The 18,793-nt window shown below is 35.0% G+C and overlaps 1 protein-coding gene across 1 annotated transcript in view; it reads right to left on the reverse strand.

Annotated features, from left to right (window-relative positions):
* Positions 1-17,039, reverse strand: part of LOC117106145 (laminin subunit gamma-1-like) — a 36,583-nt gene extending 19,544 nt beyond the window's left edge. The window contains exons 1-16 of the mRNA XM_033247498.1: positions 16,876-17,039; positions 11,865-12,617; positions 10,530-10,733; positions 9,976-10,096; positions 9,257-9,424; positions 7,256-7,297; positions 5,967-6,122; positions 4,972-5,084; positions 3,719-3,943; positions 2,714-2,863; positions 2,285-2,417; positions 1,872-1,981; positions 1,243-1,429; positions 728-877; positions 388-516; positions 35-158 (exon numbers count right to left, since the gene is read on the reverse strand). Of these exons, the coding sequence (XP_033103389.1) occupies positions 35-158; positions 388-516; positions 728-877; positions 1,243-1,429; positions 1,872-1,981; positions 2,285-2,417; positions 2,714-2,863; positions 3,719-3,943; positions 4,972-5,084; positions 5,967-6,122; positions 7,256-7,297; positions 9,257-9,424; positions 9,976-10,096; positions 10,530-10,733; positions 11,865-12,503 (2,651 nt within the window). The 5' untranslated portion in view covers positions 12,504-12,617; positions 16,876-17,039. The remainder of the gene's footprint in view (positions 1-34; positions 159-387; positions 517-727; positions 878-1,242; positions 1,430-1,871; positions 1,982-2,284; positions 2,418-2,713; positions 2,864-3,718; positions 3,944-4,971; positions 5,085-5,966; positions 6,123-7,255; positions 7,298-9,256; positions 9,425-9,975; positions 10,097-10,529; positions 10,734-11,864; positions 12,618-16,875) is intronic.
* Positions 17,040-18,793: the final 1,754 nt, after the last annotated feature.

Consider the following 18,793-nt stretch of genomic DNA (forward strand, 5'->3'; position numbering starts at 1 on the left):
GTGTTGGACATTCTAACTTTAACAGAAGTCTCACCCTGGTAGGCACTCCACACAGTCCTGTCCACCCACACCAGGCTTGCATGAGCACTGTCCACTATCAGCACAATCGTTGTCATATGCATACTGCAAATTACATGTGCAAGGCACACAACCATCACCTGAAAAAACAGTAACAATTTTTAACACAAAATTTAATGACAAAAAAATACACCAGCGGTTCGGTGGGTAAGTTCTCTCACACATAAAAAAAATACGCTCCCAGCTTCAAGTAAACATTGTTATTATTATTATTAGTGATAGTAGTATTTATCAGTTTCAAAAGAACAATACACCATTAACAGAAGCTTTCCAGTAGCACAGATACTGTACATTCACCCAACAACTTACCGTCAAAGAGCCCGTAATATTGTGGTCGACATGAATCGCATTTCTCGTTGATAACCTCAGGGTGACATTCACATCCTCCAGTAGAGTTGCAAGCGAGTCTTACAGAGCCATTGGGGTCACAGTTGCAAGCTAAAATGAAGTTAAATACACACATTTAAATTTGCTTAATTTAAAGGTACCTGATAAGATTGAGATAACATGTTTACTACGGTATCATGTAAGTCATGATCACTGGTCAATTTGCTTTTAGTCGTGTGAAAATGAGAGCAAAAAGAAAAAGATATAGAGTTTCCCAATTTATATTTATTAAAATACAACAAAATGACAGCAAGAACATTACCTGTACAACCGTCACCAGACTCGTAGTCATAATGATGAGCCGCGCAATAGTCACATGACAAAGAAATGATGCCGTCTTTACACTGGCACTGCCCACCGTGGTCATCACAACGCGTGTTGCGTACTGTTCCTGCTGAGTTACACGAACATGCTTTAAAAAGAATTTACAAACCAATGAAGTATGACGTAAATCTTGATAATTTAAACTGGATTAGCATAAGAAATGAGACAGTTGAGTTAAACCTATATTTTACAACTTGGTAAAAGACATAAGTTATATTCTAGTTGCTAATATGAGATAAAAATAAAATTGAAAAAAACAAATTGAATACATTAGAAGAATAGTATAAAATCATAATTGATTGTCGACAGCCCATATCTAGAATTCCTCCCTCAGTGTTTTCCTAGCATGCCAATAAAACATATTTAAGCAGATGATGAACATTTGATTGAGAAAAAAAAAAGCAAATAACCAGTCATGTATTAATTAGCTTAAAATAACTTGCTGATCATTACGTTTTGCCCCATTAAACACTTCCGCCATGATGGAGAATTCATAATCTGAGCAGTTCAATAGCGCCCTCATAGTATCATTAACACCGATGACATGATTCCAGCAAACCTCCATTCCAATCTTGGTGCTGTTTGATGTTGTATTAGCAGTGTAGGCCGACACTTCTTCCAATACAGGAAGGGCAACAATCTGAAACAAAAAGCAGTTGTACATAATTACCCCAGTCAAAGGAGGTTAAGTATTCACCGCTGTCTGTCTGTTTGTCTGTTAGCAAGACTAAAAACTAAGGAATGGATCATCAAAAAATTTAGTGGAATGCTACATAATAATCCAAGAGATGATTAAATGTTGGGAAGAAAAGTTGAAAGGTCAAGAAAATGCAATTTTTTACCCTCGAGCATAAAAGAAAAATAATGGATCTGCCCATCATACACGACCTGCTTTTGTTTCGATATTCAGTCAGGGCGAAAATATTAAATGGAATTGCACATCGTGACAGCCTCTGTATTGTTCAGGCACAAAGCAGAAGTATGCGCTCTATGGAGTCAGAGTAACTGCGCCAATTCTTATTCATAAGACACATTAGCAGCGATATTCATGAGAATTTAGTGTTTTTTGTGTGTTTACTCACTGAATCAAGCAAGAGTTCGGAACCTGCACCCATTGAGCCTGCTCCGATGTTGACGGTGACATTATAGGCGGCACCACCTCTCAAGCAAAGGGCACCAAACAGCATCACACCTACAAATTAAATAAGAATGAATGAGGTGATAAGAATGATGATGATGACAAAGATGACAACAGTGAAAAAATTGATGATGGCACTGAGGAGGGTGATCATGGTGCTTGTGATGATGATGATGATGATAATGACCATCATTATCACAATCTCCTGATTTCACTAAAATGCTTGAATTAGTCAATCATGATGATGATGTTAATGATGATGATAACAACGATAACTTATGTCTCCCAAATATTGAGTTCAATGGAGTGGAATATCTGCAACAATGATGATTGTTATAAAAATTCCAATTTACTTACCTCCCTCTCCCATCTCCATCAGGTCTTGCATAGCAGTAAGAGTACTGCCATCGTAGGCTGTACCGGTACATGTGTATGCTTCTGGTGTTAACTGGATGAAGTTTACACTCACTGCTCCAAAAACACTTTCAGACTTTACAACAAAATATACACAATACTTTTCAATATACATTTATCAAAACCAGTTAACAACATGAGCTAGAAAAAAAATCCATACTCTGCCAGGTTAGAACCATTGGAATGGCTTTATGAACAATAGCAACAGTCAAAAAATCCAAAGCAAAACAATGGGGCTTTTCAACTGCTTCATTTCGTTGACTATGATTTTTCATTGAGCACTTCATTAACACAAATACGTCAAAGAAAAAAACAATTTTACAAGAACTCAGTTCTCATTGATTTTAATAATTTTAAAGATAAAATTCTTACCTCATAACGTACAACAATTTGATAATTCATAGTTCTCGGTATTTCAAGGTTTGAGTAGGTGAGCATGGTATTTTGACCAACGACCAGAAACCCTTGACCAGTGACCGTTCCACCTACACCATGTCCAGCACGCTCTTCTAGCACAACCTCCTGAAATTAAAAAAATACACCATAAATATTTGTAGTGAAAAAAACCTGCAATTCGTCACAGAGAAAAACAAATCATAGGTATTTTTGACACATCAGTAAACTCTAAAATCAACCGCCATTTTTTTCTCTTTGGGGACATCGGTCTCACCATCCGTCAAATCTTGGCGCCAGCCATAAGCACATGTAATTGAAAAGAACTAAGTGCAGTATTTGAAAAGAGTAAGAGGCACCCCCCCCCACCCCGACCCAGTGTAATGACCATGGTGGGACATGCACTGAGGCTGCCACCTGTCTTCAGTGGCCTAATCTAAATTACAAAGACCATGATGTATATAATTTAACAATTTTTTTTCACATTTACAATTCAATGCAAAGTGTCAGCAATGAAATTTGGTTGGTATTAAATAGTAATAACTAAGTTTAAACCATGATTATTGTTTCACATTTATTAATTAAAGCTTCAAAATATGGTTTTTCATACATCACACAAGTATCTAAGGTTAGGTAAGAAATGGATTTTGGGTAATGACAAGCTTGGGCAACACAAAATTATTAGAAAGTATAATACATACTCCAAGTATTGAAATACACGCCATCGTGTTGAAATTCAATATTTCGACATTAATTATGTCATCATCAGGATGATGACATTCCTGATGATGACATAATTAATGTCGAAATATTGAATCCCAACACGATGGCGTGTATTTCAATACTTGGAGTATGTATTATACTTTCTTATCTCAGATTAATCAGTGGACCTTTTGGTTTTTGGAAAACAAAATTATTATCGGTCTAAAAATGTCTTTCTATTCAAAAACACAAATATAATACAGTAAATACCAACATACTTACCCCTGTACTTATTGTAGTAGGCAGTTCTCCCTCTACCATGATGCCATCTAGTTTGGGGACATAGTAGCCCGGACTAGCTTCACTGCAGGTTCTCCCAATTAGGTGCGGTCGACATGTGCACTGACCTAGCGGATCTGGACAGTCGTAGGTGGTGGAGCCACCAACATCACAGTCACACAAGAGACAGCCATCTTCATGCAAACTAGATAAGCTGTAACTTCCAATCTTCAAAGAAATTTAAAAGCCTTTACATCTCTATATTTGCCACTTTACCATCAATTTATATTTATTTCTAAGTAGCGTGAAGGTAAGGCTCACGCAGCGGTTCGGACGTCCCAAGGAAAAAAAACGTAACTGCTTTTATACTTTTGTTAAGTTACGTTGTTTTGCCGCGGAATAGCCAAGCAGCTTGTGTCCTTGGGCAAGACACTTCAGCTGCTCTTGGCTCTAATCACCCAGGAGTAGAAATGGATACCCAGTAGGAGGTGAATGATTCGGAATGAAATTAGTAGTGCTCATTACTTGCATAACTAGGAATACTCCCCAGGGGAGGGGAGGAGGTTGCACGTTGTGTATGCTTGAGTCTGTATCCAGTGACCAGGGGAAAAAGTGCCTTGAACAGTTTCCTGGATATGTGCGCTACATATATCCTATAAAATTATTTTTAAAAATATAATTTTTTTATTTTTAATTGGGAACAAGTGGATTTTATGTTGTGGGAGACAAATTTGAGTAGTTTCCACATGTAATATTGTAAAATATTTACTGGGTTGAGGGGCATTGTTCAAAATATCGCCCAAGGTAATCTGGAGGCTATGTCCCGAGACTAAGTCAAGGGTATAGTACAGACTCCAGATCACAAAGGGCTATATTTTGAACTATGCCCGATTAAAACCCAGTAAATATGTTACCACTACATTAAAACTGTAGGCATTAGAGGGCATGGCTGGAACTATTGCCCAGTTTTTAACTAATTAAATACCTAGAATCAATTTTATAATATATCTCTAGCAAAACAAGCAATAATGAATGCAATAGATATCTACGTCTGAGAAGAATCCCACAGTAGTTGAGGTCCAGGGGCTACCAACTGAGTTTGAACATGTTTTGCAAATCACTTTTATCTCTCAAATAAAATTTGTTGCCTTACATCACTGTTATCAAATAATACCAAATAATTTGCAAAGTATCTTATTGTCTGTTCTTCAGCAACTGTTATATTAATTGTGAGTAAGTGAAATTTTCACACACACCTTACATGTGTCACACCTGTCACCTTCAACGTTTGCTTTGCAGTAGCAAATACCGGTCTCTTTGTCACAAAAATCTGGCTCTTCAATTTTACCACGATCATCACAAACACATGCTGTGAAAAAAAGGTTAAACATAAAATAAGTTACTTCCGAAAATTGAATGGTGTCTTTCTTCAATTATTATGTACCATTCATCTAAATTTTATAATGATGCATTCATTAGTTTTTGCATAATCTTGCTAACAAACAGAAAGGCAGACAGCAGTGAATACATAACCTCCTTAACATAGGTAATGAATGAAATGGAAAAGATGTTCAAAAAATGTTTCAAATCAATACTACTCAATACTGATTGTTTAAACCACAATGGATCTTTCCAGAGAGTCAATCTACCCCAACAACTGACCAATCAGTAGAGGGTTAGGAATACGCTCTTGTCACTCAAACTGACATGTTGTCCATCAAACTGACATGTTGTTCCACAAACACATGTGTTTACATACTTTTACACTGTCATTTTGCAGGGCTTACCAGAGAGGTAAACTGTACAGCAAACAGTGAGATACTAAGTAAATACTTGACAGATACTCCCCATACTCTACTACTTTATGTATTTTTGTTAGCCCACTAATGGTTGGGACTACCCTTGATGGTGTTCTGTTAAGCCCAGGTTTCCACCGGGGCCAATGGTGAGTTTTTATATTGTTAACATTATGTTGGCCTATGTTTTCATGTTTTTGGTTTTTTTTTTGGCATGTTCACCCGAATAAATACATAGAAATACAGATGGGGAGAGCTCTTAATCAATGTTATCACAGAACTGTAAAGATCGCAATTAATATCATTGTCATCATCCTCATCATTGTTGCTAACCTTTTACCTTCTTCATCCTTCCTTACCCACTCCCCTCTCCCACTTTCAACCATCATCAAAAATATTAACAACAATACAGTAATAACATGTTCAATACTGATTAGGGCGTCCACAGTACCAACCTATACAACCAAACGCATGTTCCACGGAGAAATCCCAGTATCCGTCTAGGCACTCGTCACACTGACGACCCTGGACATTAATCTTACACTGGCACTGACCATCGAACTCCAGGCAAATAGTGTTTAAAATAGTACCAACATCGGAACAGTTGCATGCTAACAAAACGAAGCAAAGTACATGAGTGACCATTAATGTTATTTTGATGAAGATTTCTATTTATTTCTAGTGTGTTTTTATTAAATACTGTATGTAGGTCTACCACCACCACTCAAAAAGTAAGAAAAAAAATCCTTAAAAACTAAGTTAAAATTGGACTTGTTCACTTAATGGAACGTGTAATGCAGTTTGATTTATATAGCGGTTCATTATTACAGTATGATGTCTCAAAGGGCTTGAGGTGTGGACTAGCTCATACAGTAACTTGCTTCTCCCTCGCTCTGTGTCTGAGTTACTCGGTAAACTGGTACCAGCAACTCTCATCTGTCTACAACAGGGGCTATATGAACCAGTACACCGGAGTAACTACCCTACTCTTTTCGAAAGATTTACTGGGTTATTTAAAGTGCACATGAGCCAAATTGTACACTGAGCCTACGGTTTAAAGTCTATTTAGTACAGTACATCAACTTTGTTATAAAAAGGAAATGAAGAAATCAAAAATGAAAATATAGGTAATAGTTTGTAAAAGGAAATTAACATAACATTTTTGCAGACATGCAAGAGAAACATGCAATTAGAAAAATGTGGAATACTTGATAAAACAAATAAAGGGTAAACATGCAATATAGAAGTACAGAGAATTTAGAAGTTTTTTAAGCAGGAAAAACGAAAGCAATAATAATTTTTTAATAAAATCGACTTTTTTTAAAATAATTATAGGTTTATACTGATCAAACTTTCTTTCCCTTGTGCTTTTAGATGGATATTTCAAATCCGGTGGATACAGTCTGTCAACAATAATGACCCTCTATTTAATCAATTAGTTTTAGTTCATATATTCCTGATATAGTGTAAACATCCAAACATTCATTAATTAGAATATTATATTTTGAAATTCAACTACAAATTATAAGGACATTTTTGATGTAGAAAAAACAACCACCAACTTCATTATAATATGCTTTCAGATACAGCAATAACACTTACGACACAGATTACTTTTAACTAGAATTCTACCATGTAGACAATTTCCAACATTAAAAAACATAACCACCAACCTGAAAAGTTGATAACCCATGTTTGTAAAAACACAAATACTATATTTTAATTTATTTAAATTTTTACCTACCATGGCAATACAATACACATCCAAAGGGATCAGATTCACCCTCTAAAAATGTTAAATGTATGATTGAAATAATATAGGAGAATAAAAAAAATGTTTTTAAGGCATTCAGAACATGCAACTTTCAAAGTAATGTAAGTTTTATTAATTCACTACAGCAGCAGAATGTTACCAATCTAGTAACGATGATGGCCATGTGTTGCCACCAGAATGACATGCAAATACTATTGAGTATAGTGAAACAACATCAGGCTGTAAAATTCTTGTGTTTGTATTACTATAGCTACAGTATTTTTATACTTCTTGTTTATTATTTTGGAAGTTAGAGTTGGAGGGGCACAACATTTCTGGTGTTTGGGTACAAAATATTCCTAGTTTATGTACAACTTTCGTCCCTCCTCAGACTCCCACTTTTTTGTGTTTGTTTTGTTTTTGTGTGTTAATTATATATGCTGGAAGAAATAAAATAAAAAATGAAAATAAAATAAAAATCCTTTTTAAATATTATAATACATCTTTAATAATTGACTGATTGTTAAATACCTTTTTTAATACTATCTATCTATTGGTATGCAACATGAGTTTTTAAAATTGTTATTAATTTTTTTTTTATAAACAATTACAGGTTACTTTTTCAGAGATCCACCCTCATCTCAAACTAAAAATAAAGCCTAAATGCAGAAGTCTATCAACATGTTTAGAAATCTAGGCATAAGCGTCCACCCTAAAAAACTTCAATTAGACCTGGGTCATACAGTAGGCTATTGCAGCACATGACAGCCAGATGCAAGTCACTATATCTTTTTATTACTGTGCAATTAAAAATTTTACATTATTCTCATAGTAGGCCCTACTATAATGACTGAGGAGAAAAAAAAATAACAAATTATTAATTTGAGGACATTTTATGTTAACACTTTGGTGTGGCAGAAGAGATTTTTAACATCAAAAATTAAATTTAAACCAGAGAAAAATAATTACTATCTATTAATTACAAAGAATTTTAACCATTTTTAATGATCTTTAAAAAAGCTGGTGTATATTAAATTCTGTGCAACTGTTATGTATGATGAAATCAATAAATGAAATGACGCATGCTGGGATGGAAGTAGAGAATAATATGATAATCAATACAGATAAAAAGATTACATATCAAATTGTGAATAACTGGTTTACTTACACCAACAAAAATCATCACATAGGGTTTCAGCCTCTAATTATTTTGGAACACACGAAGGGTTAATAATAATATAACAAACAAATATTGAATAAATGTAAATTTACTGTATGATAATGTTTTTACATACAGTAAAGATGATTATAATAGATCTGATCTACTGACAAGAATACAAATAACGAAAAATAATAATATATAGCTTGGAAAAAATGGTCTTATAATATAAGCTAAACTGAATTGAAAAAAAAATATAAAAAATACATTGTTTATGACAGGTACTGTACTGTTTCTACAGAGATAAAAAAAAAAAGGTGATAGGGTGAGAGCAGTATCATGTAGCCCCAATCCCTTACAGAATTGGCATAAATAGTATGAAATAATATTAGATAGTCAAACAATTGTTTAATCCATACATGACCCCCCAGCATACATATCCTAAAGTATAGAAAATATTCTAGTACAAAAATGCTAACACCTGTAAAGTCAATTTAGTATGAAATTACAGGTACCAAAGCAAACTGTGATTATTTTATAATAAGTTTTTAGAACTAGAATGAAAATCTGCTTTATGTAAAAAAAAATATATAAAATGAAAATATGACACTAAAATCTTTCTTGGGTTGTTTAGGCTTGGGCAACTCAAGCAGGTTAAATTAATAAAAACGACCATCTATTTTCCATTGGAATTGGGAATTAGTTCGGCAATCTAAATTTTTGCAACCTCCCTCCCCCATCCCACCCACCAAGATTAAAACCAGTCTACACCCCTAAATTGGAAGCAGTTTATAATAGAATATGGTAGATTGTGAAGAATTTAGTTTGCTTACCGATACAAGTAGTGTTGACCTCTGGGTTCAAGTAGGGGTTCCGGAAGAAATTTGGAGTGCACATCTCACACTTGTCTCCCAGGGTGTTCTCAGTGCAGTCGTTACAGACACCATACTGCCTGGCGGGGTCATACGTACAAGACACTGCTCGACCATTACACTCACAATCTGATTTAATACATAAATTATGCAACAAATTTTTGTCAGATTAGAAATACCAGACCGAACGTGTACTGAATGTTTTTAATGTTTTTATTTTTTCAATAGAGTGGTGTACTGTAGCAGGTCCTGGCGCTTTAGTGCAGGGCCAGGGGCCTATCACATAATGGGACTGACCACCTACCTCAGCAGCTACTACTCACGGTAGTAGTAAACTACTATACTTATCTGAGTGGAGTTAAAAAGTTTGGTGATCAAGAACCCGTAACCAGCTTCATGTGAATGGTGTTTCCTACTATAGGGCCTAGGACAAGTGTAACTCTGAAGTGTTTTTTTAATAGAAAAAAGTTATGATAAAATACCACTACAGTAGTAAACTGTTCAAAAAGGAGGGGGTGGGGGCTTGGCTAAACCCCCAACCCACCCCTCCCACTGGTTATGGGCCTGTTAAGATGCTTGCCTTCTAAGGTCCATGAATGAAAATAATCTAGAGCCCCTCCTTTGAGCCACGTCCCATTAGGAGACACCTTTTCGGCCACAAAGGGGAAGTATATCTTTACCTTGACACTCGTTAGCATTGCTTCCCATTGCTACCTGCCATGGGCGATTCCTGAACAATGGCAGACATTCTTCACAGTTTCTACCCATTGTGTTATGCTGGCACACGCACTCAGCCCCATCCTAAATGAAAAATATTAATATTTTGAATAACAAATAAGTTCCTTAATATCATACTGTTGATATTTTGTCACGAAACATATTAATAGAAATGACAGGTGATGAAATGACGTATGTTAAAGCCGTTATAATGATGATTATATTGCTGATGATGGTAAAATGATGATGGTGATGATGATTTGACAAGAAGAATGATGATTATGATGAAGACAAAACTAATGGGTGCGATATTGATAGTGATAATCACAATGATGATAATGAAATCATGTTGATGATGATGATGATGATGATGATGATGATGATGATGATGATGATGATGATGATGATGATGATGATAATATTGGTGATAACAATGATGGTATAGGAGATAATGGCAGTGGTGATGATGATAATGATGATAAAATCAAACACGGTATTTCTTTAGTAGCCAACTTACAAAACCTCTACATTCCTCCGCATGGCCATAACAAGCACACTGCCCTTTAACATCCCAATCAGCAATGGCAAAATAGCTTCGCAGAGGGTGACCTGTGTCCCCTGCTACCCCAAGAGTTATTTGAATGTCAGTGATGATAAAGTACTGCTGTGCATCAAAAAGAGCAAAGTTGGGTCCGTTCTCTTGAGCCGGGTTGTAAAGTACCTGAAATGACACCAATTATACTTAAATAATATTCGCTAAAAAATATACGGGTTGGAAATGATGTTTTGACCTATTAGACGCGTTATCGTACTGAGTGTTCGGTGCAGTGTGTTCCACAATACAGGTCTCCCTCTAAAGACCCCTTCAAATTAAAGACCACCTCCTACACTTTCCTATGTGTTCCCAAATTAACAAATGTCTTTTATTTTTATTATTCTAATTTGACACCAAAGCTGCTAAAAAGACCATGAAAATCGTGGTCCCGAAAGTGTTCTTTAATTGGAGCGAGACCTGTACAAAAAAAAATCTTGCAAGTGATTCGGGTGGGAATCGAACACATGACTTCCAGATAACTGGCCTTGTGTCTTAACCACAGAGCTTGTGCTTGAAATTATATTATATACCTTGAATTTTACACAAAACAATGGTGATGTTGGCAGTCTATGAGTGGGTCACTGGATAAACCGACAATTGCCTATTCTCTCTCTCAAAAGACACCCCTCAAAAAATAATAGAACAGTTGACTCAAGCTTATGGATACAGATAACAGTGGCAGCACCAATGAGGCATGCAACATAGCCGCTATTGCTGTGGTAATAGTCTGTTTTCTCGGGGGATAGGCCAATCAATTCATGAAGTAGACTACAGCATGTACTGTAACATAGTCTTTTCTTTATAAAAAAAAGTTTGGAAATTGATATCCATTGAATTGATTCATTGTAGGCCTACAGCACAGGTGGGCATAAAAATCAGTCGGAAAGGTCAAAGTTAATTTTTGATTTAACACTGAGGGCTGCACACAAGATCGCTTCTAATACCTTTATGCACTGTTTTATACCACTTTATTCTCATGTTTAATATGATCGGTGCTTGGCTGTAAAAAACAAGGTGGTTTTTTTTTTTAGTTAAAGATCTTTGGCGAGCAACACACATAGGGACGTTTTTAATTTATTTTCACAAGCCAGGAAAAAAAACAACTGTCGGGCTGCACTTTTCCTACCTGTTCATTAGGCTTATATTTACACCATGTGTAAAAAGAGTAAAAAATTTTAAAACAAACATAACTAGGTATAAAATTGTTTTTTAAAAACAATTCTTTAAATTACATAAAAACAAAAAAAAAATGATTACCTGTTGTATATCCGTATCCGGAATCAATGTTTCACTATCACCAAAGTAATATCTCTCCATACAGACAACAGCATAGCCTTCATAGGTATGTGAAGATGCGACCGGTACTGTCGGAAATCGTAACGAACAGTCATCCGCAAAATACCGGATAGGTTCGAAAGTAAGGCCATCATCATGGCTTTTCTCAATGATCATACTAAGGGGTCTTGGGCTTCTGAACGCGATAGTCATGCCTTGAAAAAGCAGACTATTAAACAATGAAAGTGTAAGCCGGACATCCGATACCTCGTTTTCAGACTGCCACCACGTGTTCAGATTCGGTGAAGTGTACTCCTGACCGAAAAGTATTTCGCTTGAATAGTCAGTTACACTGTCGACCGGATGGGAAAGCTCTTCAATGGTAGAATTGCATAACATAAGTTCGTAAGTGTCACCGTTAGCTCCCACTGTTCGTAACTCAAATTCATCCTCGGGTGTTCCGCATGTGGAACTCGCTTCAATAGTCCTGTTTGCAATGTCCATAATCAAATCGCGAAACCTTGGGTAGCATGCACGGTTTATGCATGCTCCTGTGTCCTGCCCGGCAGATAATGTTAATATACTTGCAAATGCAATCAGTAATAAATGTAAATATTCCATTTTAGTAGTTCATGTATATCACAGGTACAGTATGCATTAAATACCAATTCTTATATTCTGGTTAGTATTCTATCTTATACAAAGTGTCTTGAATTCTTCTGTATTCTGTATGATCTGGAAATATAAATTTAAAGTAAAAGATTAACCATACATTTTTTACATACCATGATAATATTGATGATAATAATGATAGATAATGAGGTATTGATACAGTAAACCTCACCAATTTTCAAAAATATGAAGTACTACTTTACTGGCTTACTGACATATCATTTATTCATTATTACTAGATTTCACCTTCTAAGAAAAGAGGCATCTACTGTATATTGGAAGGCATGCCCCCAAAAAACATTGCTTGCACTTACCAGCCCCTCCCCCACTAGAAATCTTGATGAGTAAAAACTACTCAAAACAAGTAAAAGTCACCTCATATACAGTACTGTGAACAGTTTCCCTCTCATCTAATTATCAAATCACCCACTTAACATTCGCATCCCCCATTAGGCCCCAAGTAAATTCCCCTAGATCTACAGTACAGTACACTACTGTCGAAGAATATCTTACATTTTAGCTATATGTTCCTCAGGGGCAGATTTAGAAAAGGGCACAGTGTAGCCTGTTTTTGTCACTGCATTCTTTAATTTTTCAGAAAAACAAATTATACACAATGGGATACAGTACAAATATTAAATATACAGTTATTAGAATATTTCTCAACAGCATATACTGAACATGAATCATACCACTATTTACTTATTTGTATATAATATTAGACCTGTCAAGGGTCTCACACTGGCTTGCTTGAGATTTCTTCTGGAGTTGCTTGAGATTGGTCATTTTTTGAAAATTATGCACGAGGTCACAAACCTTAAGGAAAATACAGTCAAGCGTCAATATAACATACAGCTTTACAGTGAAAACATTGATACAGAGTGTCACTTTGATATCCCATTTCTTCAGTTTCTGCCGAGGCGGCGTTGAATACTGTGACGATCGCTACGGGATCACTAGAGCCGAGAGTCATGTCCGTAAATGTTGTATGTTGACAGAAATTCTGGAATGTGTGAGAATGTATAGGCCTCGCATGAGGCTGTGAGGTCGAAGTTAAATGCGTGGGACTCCAGCAAGATGTGTGAGACTTGACAGGTCTGTAATATATTCTATAAAAAGGATCCTAAAAGTTGAAATATAAATGATTATCTGCATTTACATGCACAAAGTTGGTTAAAAATAATTATTAATTAGATAAAAATCTTTGTTATTTTTTATTGCATTTTTTTCATCTCTAGGTGTGGCTGTGTTAAACATGTGCCTGATACAATCATCACCGTCGCACCCTGAACATAAATAATCCTAGTATAACCTGTATTGAATTGCCTTCTGGACCATTTAACAACAATACACTGTCAATACCATAACAATAGCTCCCTCGTATTCCATCTGTTACAATATTTATACAAATAATGAGTAACATACTGACAGATCAATAGCTAATGAATATTCATGAATCACACCAAAATTGGTGGTGTCAACCTGACAGCTTAGAGGTACCTGTGGGGTAAAAGATTAGATGATCAATCCGAGTGGTATAAGTACACATCAATAAATTTAAAATGATAATGAATGATTATTAATTATCATCAATTTAAATTTGCATAAGAAGAGACTTTTTATTCCTTGTTTCGCGTACTCATTTTTATAAGGATCAACGGAGAATGGCGGAATAAAAATTTTTTTTTTTTTTATTTAGCAAATAGTTTTGCCAAAAACACCCAGATGGAGGAGAAAATAAAAATATAATTTTATTGGTGAATGTAAAATGGGAAATTTATATAATTAGAAAGAAATATATATATCTTATCTTTGGAGATTTCAAGGCAGCGAAGGGCGTAATAAAAATAGAAAAAAACTTTGATTTTTTTTCTGAAATATCCATTTTTTGTGGCGACGAACTTCAATTTTAATTGAAACCATCAATATTTGCATTTGGCGGGTTCGCTAAACAAGGTATAAAAAGTCTCGCCTAATGGTTGAGTGCAAGAGGGTGAATAGAACTGAAATTGAATACTGTAGTGAAGATAAATTGCAAAATTTCTTTGGCAGGCATACAAATTTTTATATTGAGGCCTTACTTCAGCCTCATGATTTAGGCTTTTAATAGACCAGTGGTGGCGCCAGCGGGAGGCAGGTGTCAAGAGCCCCCCTGCCCCCACCAGCCAGAGCTCGTCGGGCAGTCGGACTAAAAAAAAAAATAGGCCTATTGAAATGAAATGATTGTTTATTTGAGTTGAGTTGAGTTTGAGGGTATAGTAGAATTGTATTTTATCAACTTCAAAAGTATTTTTCAAGTCTGAGACTGAGGGTGTGTTGGGGCGAGAATGGGAAAAATTTATATAGGGTTCTACTTACCGGTAAAACCTAAGGTATTATGCAAATACAGTAATGAGTTTCTACCAAGTTTCCCTGGACCATGGTGTCACCCCACCCCAATTAAGAAACAGACATTGACTTTGGTCCACTGCATAATGTTGTTGTCTCAAAACCAAGTAATGAAATTTACTGAAGAACTACAACAATAATAAAGTATACATTGCAAACTCCCAATAAATCGCAGATGTACATTTTGGGCATATAAACCATAAACAAACTTTATTCATATGACAATATTCATTTGACAATTGTAGTTTAAAAGCAGAAAAATACTACCACTGTTAAACAAATAAGCTGTGGTGCCACAATAATATGCATGTGGAGGACTATGTATTGACAATCTGGATTCTATGCTAGCCCTCAGTTGAAATAATTTATTCTGTCGAACTTTTAAGTTTTGTTTTTGGAAATAAACTGTAATAGCAGGGACCATGAAAATTTAAACAGACTTTACTTCTGCCTTGTGGCGCATATTGAAACAATCAAAGGGGATTAAGTGATAAAAAATGCTGCCTGCTGCTAATGCATACTGCTTTTGTTCCTCCAAAACATTGCACTTTGCAGCGTTGCATTATCAGCGGACATCAGCAGGCGGTCAACGTTTAACACCCATTCGGGATAGAACTGGAAATGGCCATTTCCAGATTTATTATAGACGCCACAAAATCCTCGGCCGAGTGCCATTACGGGCCATCCAGAGGTCCCTAATTTTTTTAAATCTCATTAGGGAGGGGGAACCTATGGCCCTCAGATGGCGCTAAGCGCTGAAGTCATCCATATCTCACTTGTTCACTCCCTCCCCGTCGGAGAGCTTAGTCCCCCCCACCCAGGAAAATATATCCTGCAACATTTAACCATCCCCTTTCACATTTACCTCAATCTGGATGTTATTGGCAAAACTATTTGTTAAATAAGAAAACAAAATTTTGTTTTATTATTATTCCGCCCTCCTCCAATGATCTTTAAAAAAATAAGTGCACTAAACAAGGAATAAAAAAAGTCTTGCCTAACTTTAAACATCAAACAACACTAACAATAAAACATGGTTTGGTTTCTGCCATTTCAACTTGTGGTTGTTGTTTTACGTTGCCATAGCAGCATTTCCTTCATTTCGTAAACAAGTGAATTTTAACAATGACAGGGAATGCCCCAAGATCACAATTATTATTAGACTTTACGCTTGACTCGCTTGAGTAACCACCAATTAAGCAATACAAAATTTGAAAAAAAAAAATCATACGAAAACAAACATGTTGAAAATAACAATTGTTCATAGTATTCACAGTATTGACTGAGGCCTCAGTTTCTGAAATGTTTTTGAATGTTGGTGTTGATTATTTTTCAGTAGCTTTGTAGCATAGCATTAGCACCACCTCCTCACAACCCCTTCACCTGTTAGAAGCTGATAAAAAAAAATTGGTTGGGTCACAGTTCATTTTAATTCAATAATTTAAATTTTATGTTAATTGGGGCCCAGGCTCCACCAGCCTTCGTTTTTCGTATCCCCTACTCCTCCCCTTCCCATGGTGGCAAATTAGTTCCATTCACTAAGTTACTAAAAGTTACAATTAAGTTAGTGTTGCAATAATTGGGATTTTAGTACCACATTCAAAATTTTATTTAATTTTCCTATTAATTATATATAGTAGTAGTGTATGATACAATTTTAAAAATAACAATTATTACAGAATATCTAATACTTGGACAAGTAACTTGGAATAGCAACTTGGATGCTCGATATAGAGAGGAACCTTGAATACCTTGGAGTTTCTAAACTAATTCCTAAATGTTTGGAGCAACACAGCTCAGCGACGAGAAGCTAACTGACCTACTGCCCACTGCTAATAAAGCTAGGCCTAAGCGCACACACACACGTAGATCAGTAAGTGGTCGAGTCTCGAATTGACAAAAGGGAAAATTACCTGAAACAGTGAATACTCACCATGAAAGAAAGAGCTTATAGCATACTTGTTCCCAAGACGCATATACAGGGTGATTTAACTTGGATACGTAGCTCTAATTCTATAATCATGATTTTGAGTAACAGAACAGGCAAACATACTACACCACCCTACTGTCGCTTCACCGCCGTCAACTCACACAACAGTTTTACTGTGGTGGGAACCAAAACAATAACAATGTTAATGAGGGCGTTTGGAGAATTGTCAAACGATCATCAGTTTGTCATTCTTCGGTAATGTCTCAGGACTCCATGACTACAGACCACTTCGTTATACAGTATCAATTTTATGTGCTAGGCTAGCTACAAACTGAAAATGTTAATACTCAGAAATAATGAAGGGCTACCAGAATTCACAGAGTATGTATTAGAATGGAAAAGAAATAGAAAAATAAAGGAAAAGGAAAGAAAGAAATGTTAGGCCTATCGGGGAAAAAAAGAAAATATAGGGAAGTAAAGAAAAAGATAAACAGGAAATAGGAATGAAAAGAGAGAAAAAGAGAAGAAAAAAGACATAGAAAAGGGACAAGAAAGGAAATATTTATTAAAAATTAAATAATAAATAGATGATGAAAGAAACTTAAAATTAATATATTTTTCAAATGAATCAGTTTAAAATACAAGTTAATAATATTGTTATAGTAGCCAAGCTAATAAGTTATTTATCTATTAGGGTGATCTCACTTGAGACTGTAAAAGCGCATAGAGATATTTACATAATATGCCTAATAATAATAATAATAATAATAATAATAATAATAATAGTAATAATAATAATAATAATAATAATAATGATAATGATAATAATAATAATAATAATGGTAATAATAATAATAATAATAATAATAATAATAATAATAATACAACATTATGCAGCGTTTCATTTCCGGTTTTTTTTTTTATGTTTTAGTGTTTTTACGTTTTTTTTAAATGTGCGTATTTATATAATGAATGTATTTTTGGAGATAATAAGGTGATTCTGATTCTGATTTTAGGGGTTGGGGTCATTTATGAGAATAATTTTCAGGCTAACATTATTGTTGGCTTTTAGTCTCAAAAGACGGGAGGGTTACAAGAAAAAACGGTTCTCTAAGTCATTATGTTATTTATACAGGAGTTCCCTTCTTTCTGCATCCCCTCCTGTAAATATCTGGACCCGCCCAGCAACTCATAGCCTCACGCCAAAGGTTATTAATAATGAGGTTTGCATTTGTGTCATACTTCTGGAGGAAAGTTGAATCATGGTTTGTGCCATTATTTGTACATATGGTTGTGTAGCAATAATAAGATACAGTAAGGTTCATTACACACAAATTGACCACATTCTTACTATTATTATTATTATTATTATTATTATTATTATTATTATTATTATTATTATTATTATTAAAGAATCTAGAAACAAAAACTTTTCGAATAGGCCTATCTAAAATTTATCTTCCAGCGACAAAACAAGCTATACATACGACGTGTTGATATGCGCCACTGGATTTGGTCTCCATCTTAATCAAAGTGTCTTTCCTGAATGGATAAGAATTTTCAAACCTGGTAATAGTCTTCTCAAATTCATTTTATTTTAATTGTTGAAATATTATTTCATAAATTTCATTTTCTTTAGAATTTCGAAATTATCTGTGCCCCCAATCATCATGGGGTCGAGGTGGGTGGACCCTCTTTCTGTAATTCAGATCCTTCACTGAGTAAGTCTCGTTAATGTTAAGCTCTTTACCATATAGTAAATCCATAACTCTAAGCTTAGCTATATACTGTGGTAGCATACTTTATTTCCATGTAGAAATATATAGTATTTACTGTTGTATACAATAAAAAAAAATATTTGATTATTTTTATATACATTTACTAAGTCGGAATTAATATATTCTTGATTTTATTCTTGATT

This window comes from Anneissia japonica, unplaced genomic scaffold (genome assembly GCF_011630105.1).
Source record: "Anneissia japonica isolate Jap-2015-1 unplaced genomic scaffold, ASM1163010v1 scaffold288036_len564833_cov171, whole genome shotgun sequence".
In the NCBI taxonomy this organism is placed as follows: domain Eukaryota; kingdom Metazoa; phylum Echinodermata; class Crinoidea; order Comatulida; family Comatulidae; genus Anneissia; species Anneissia japonica.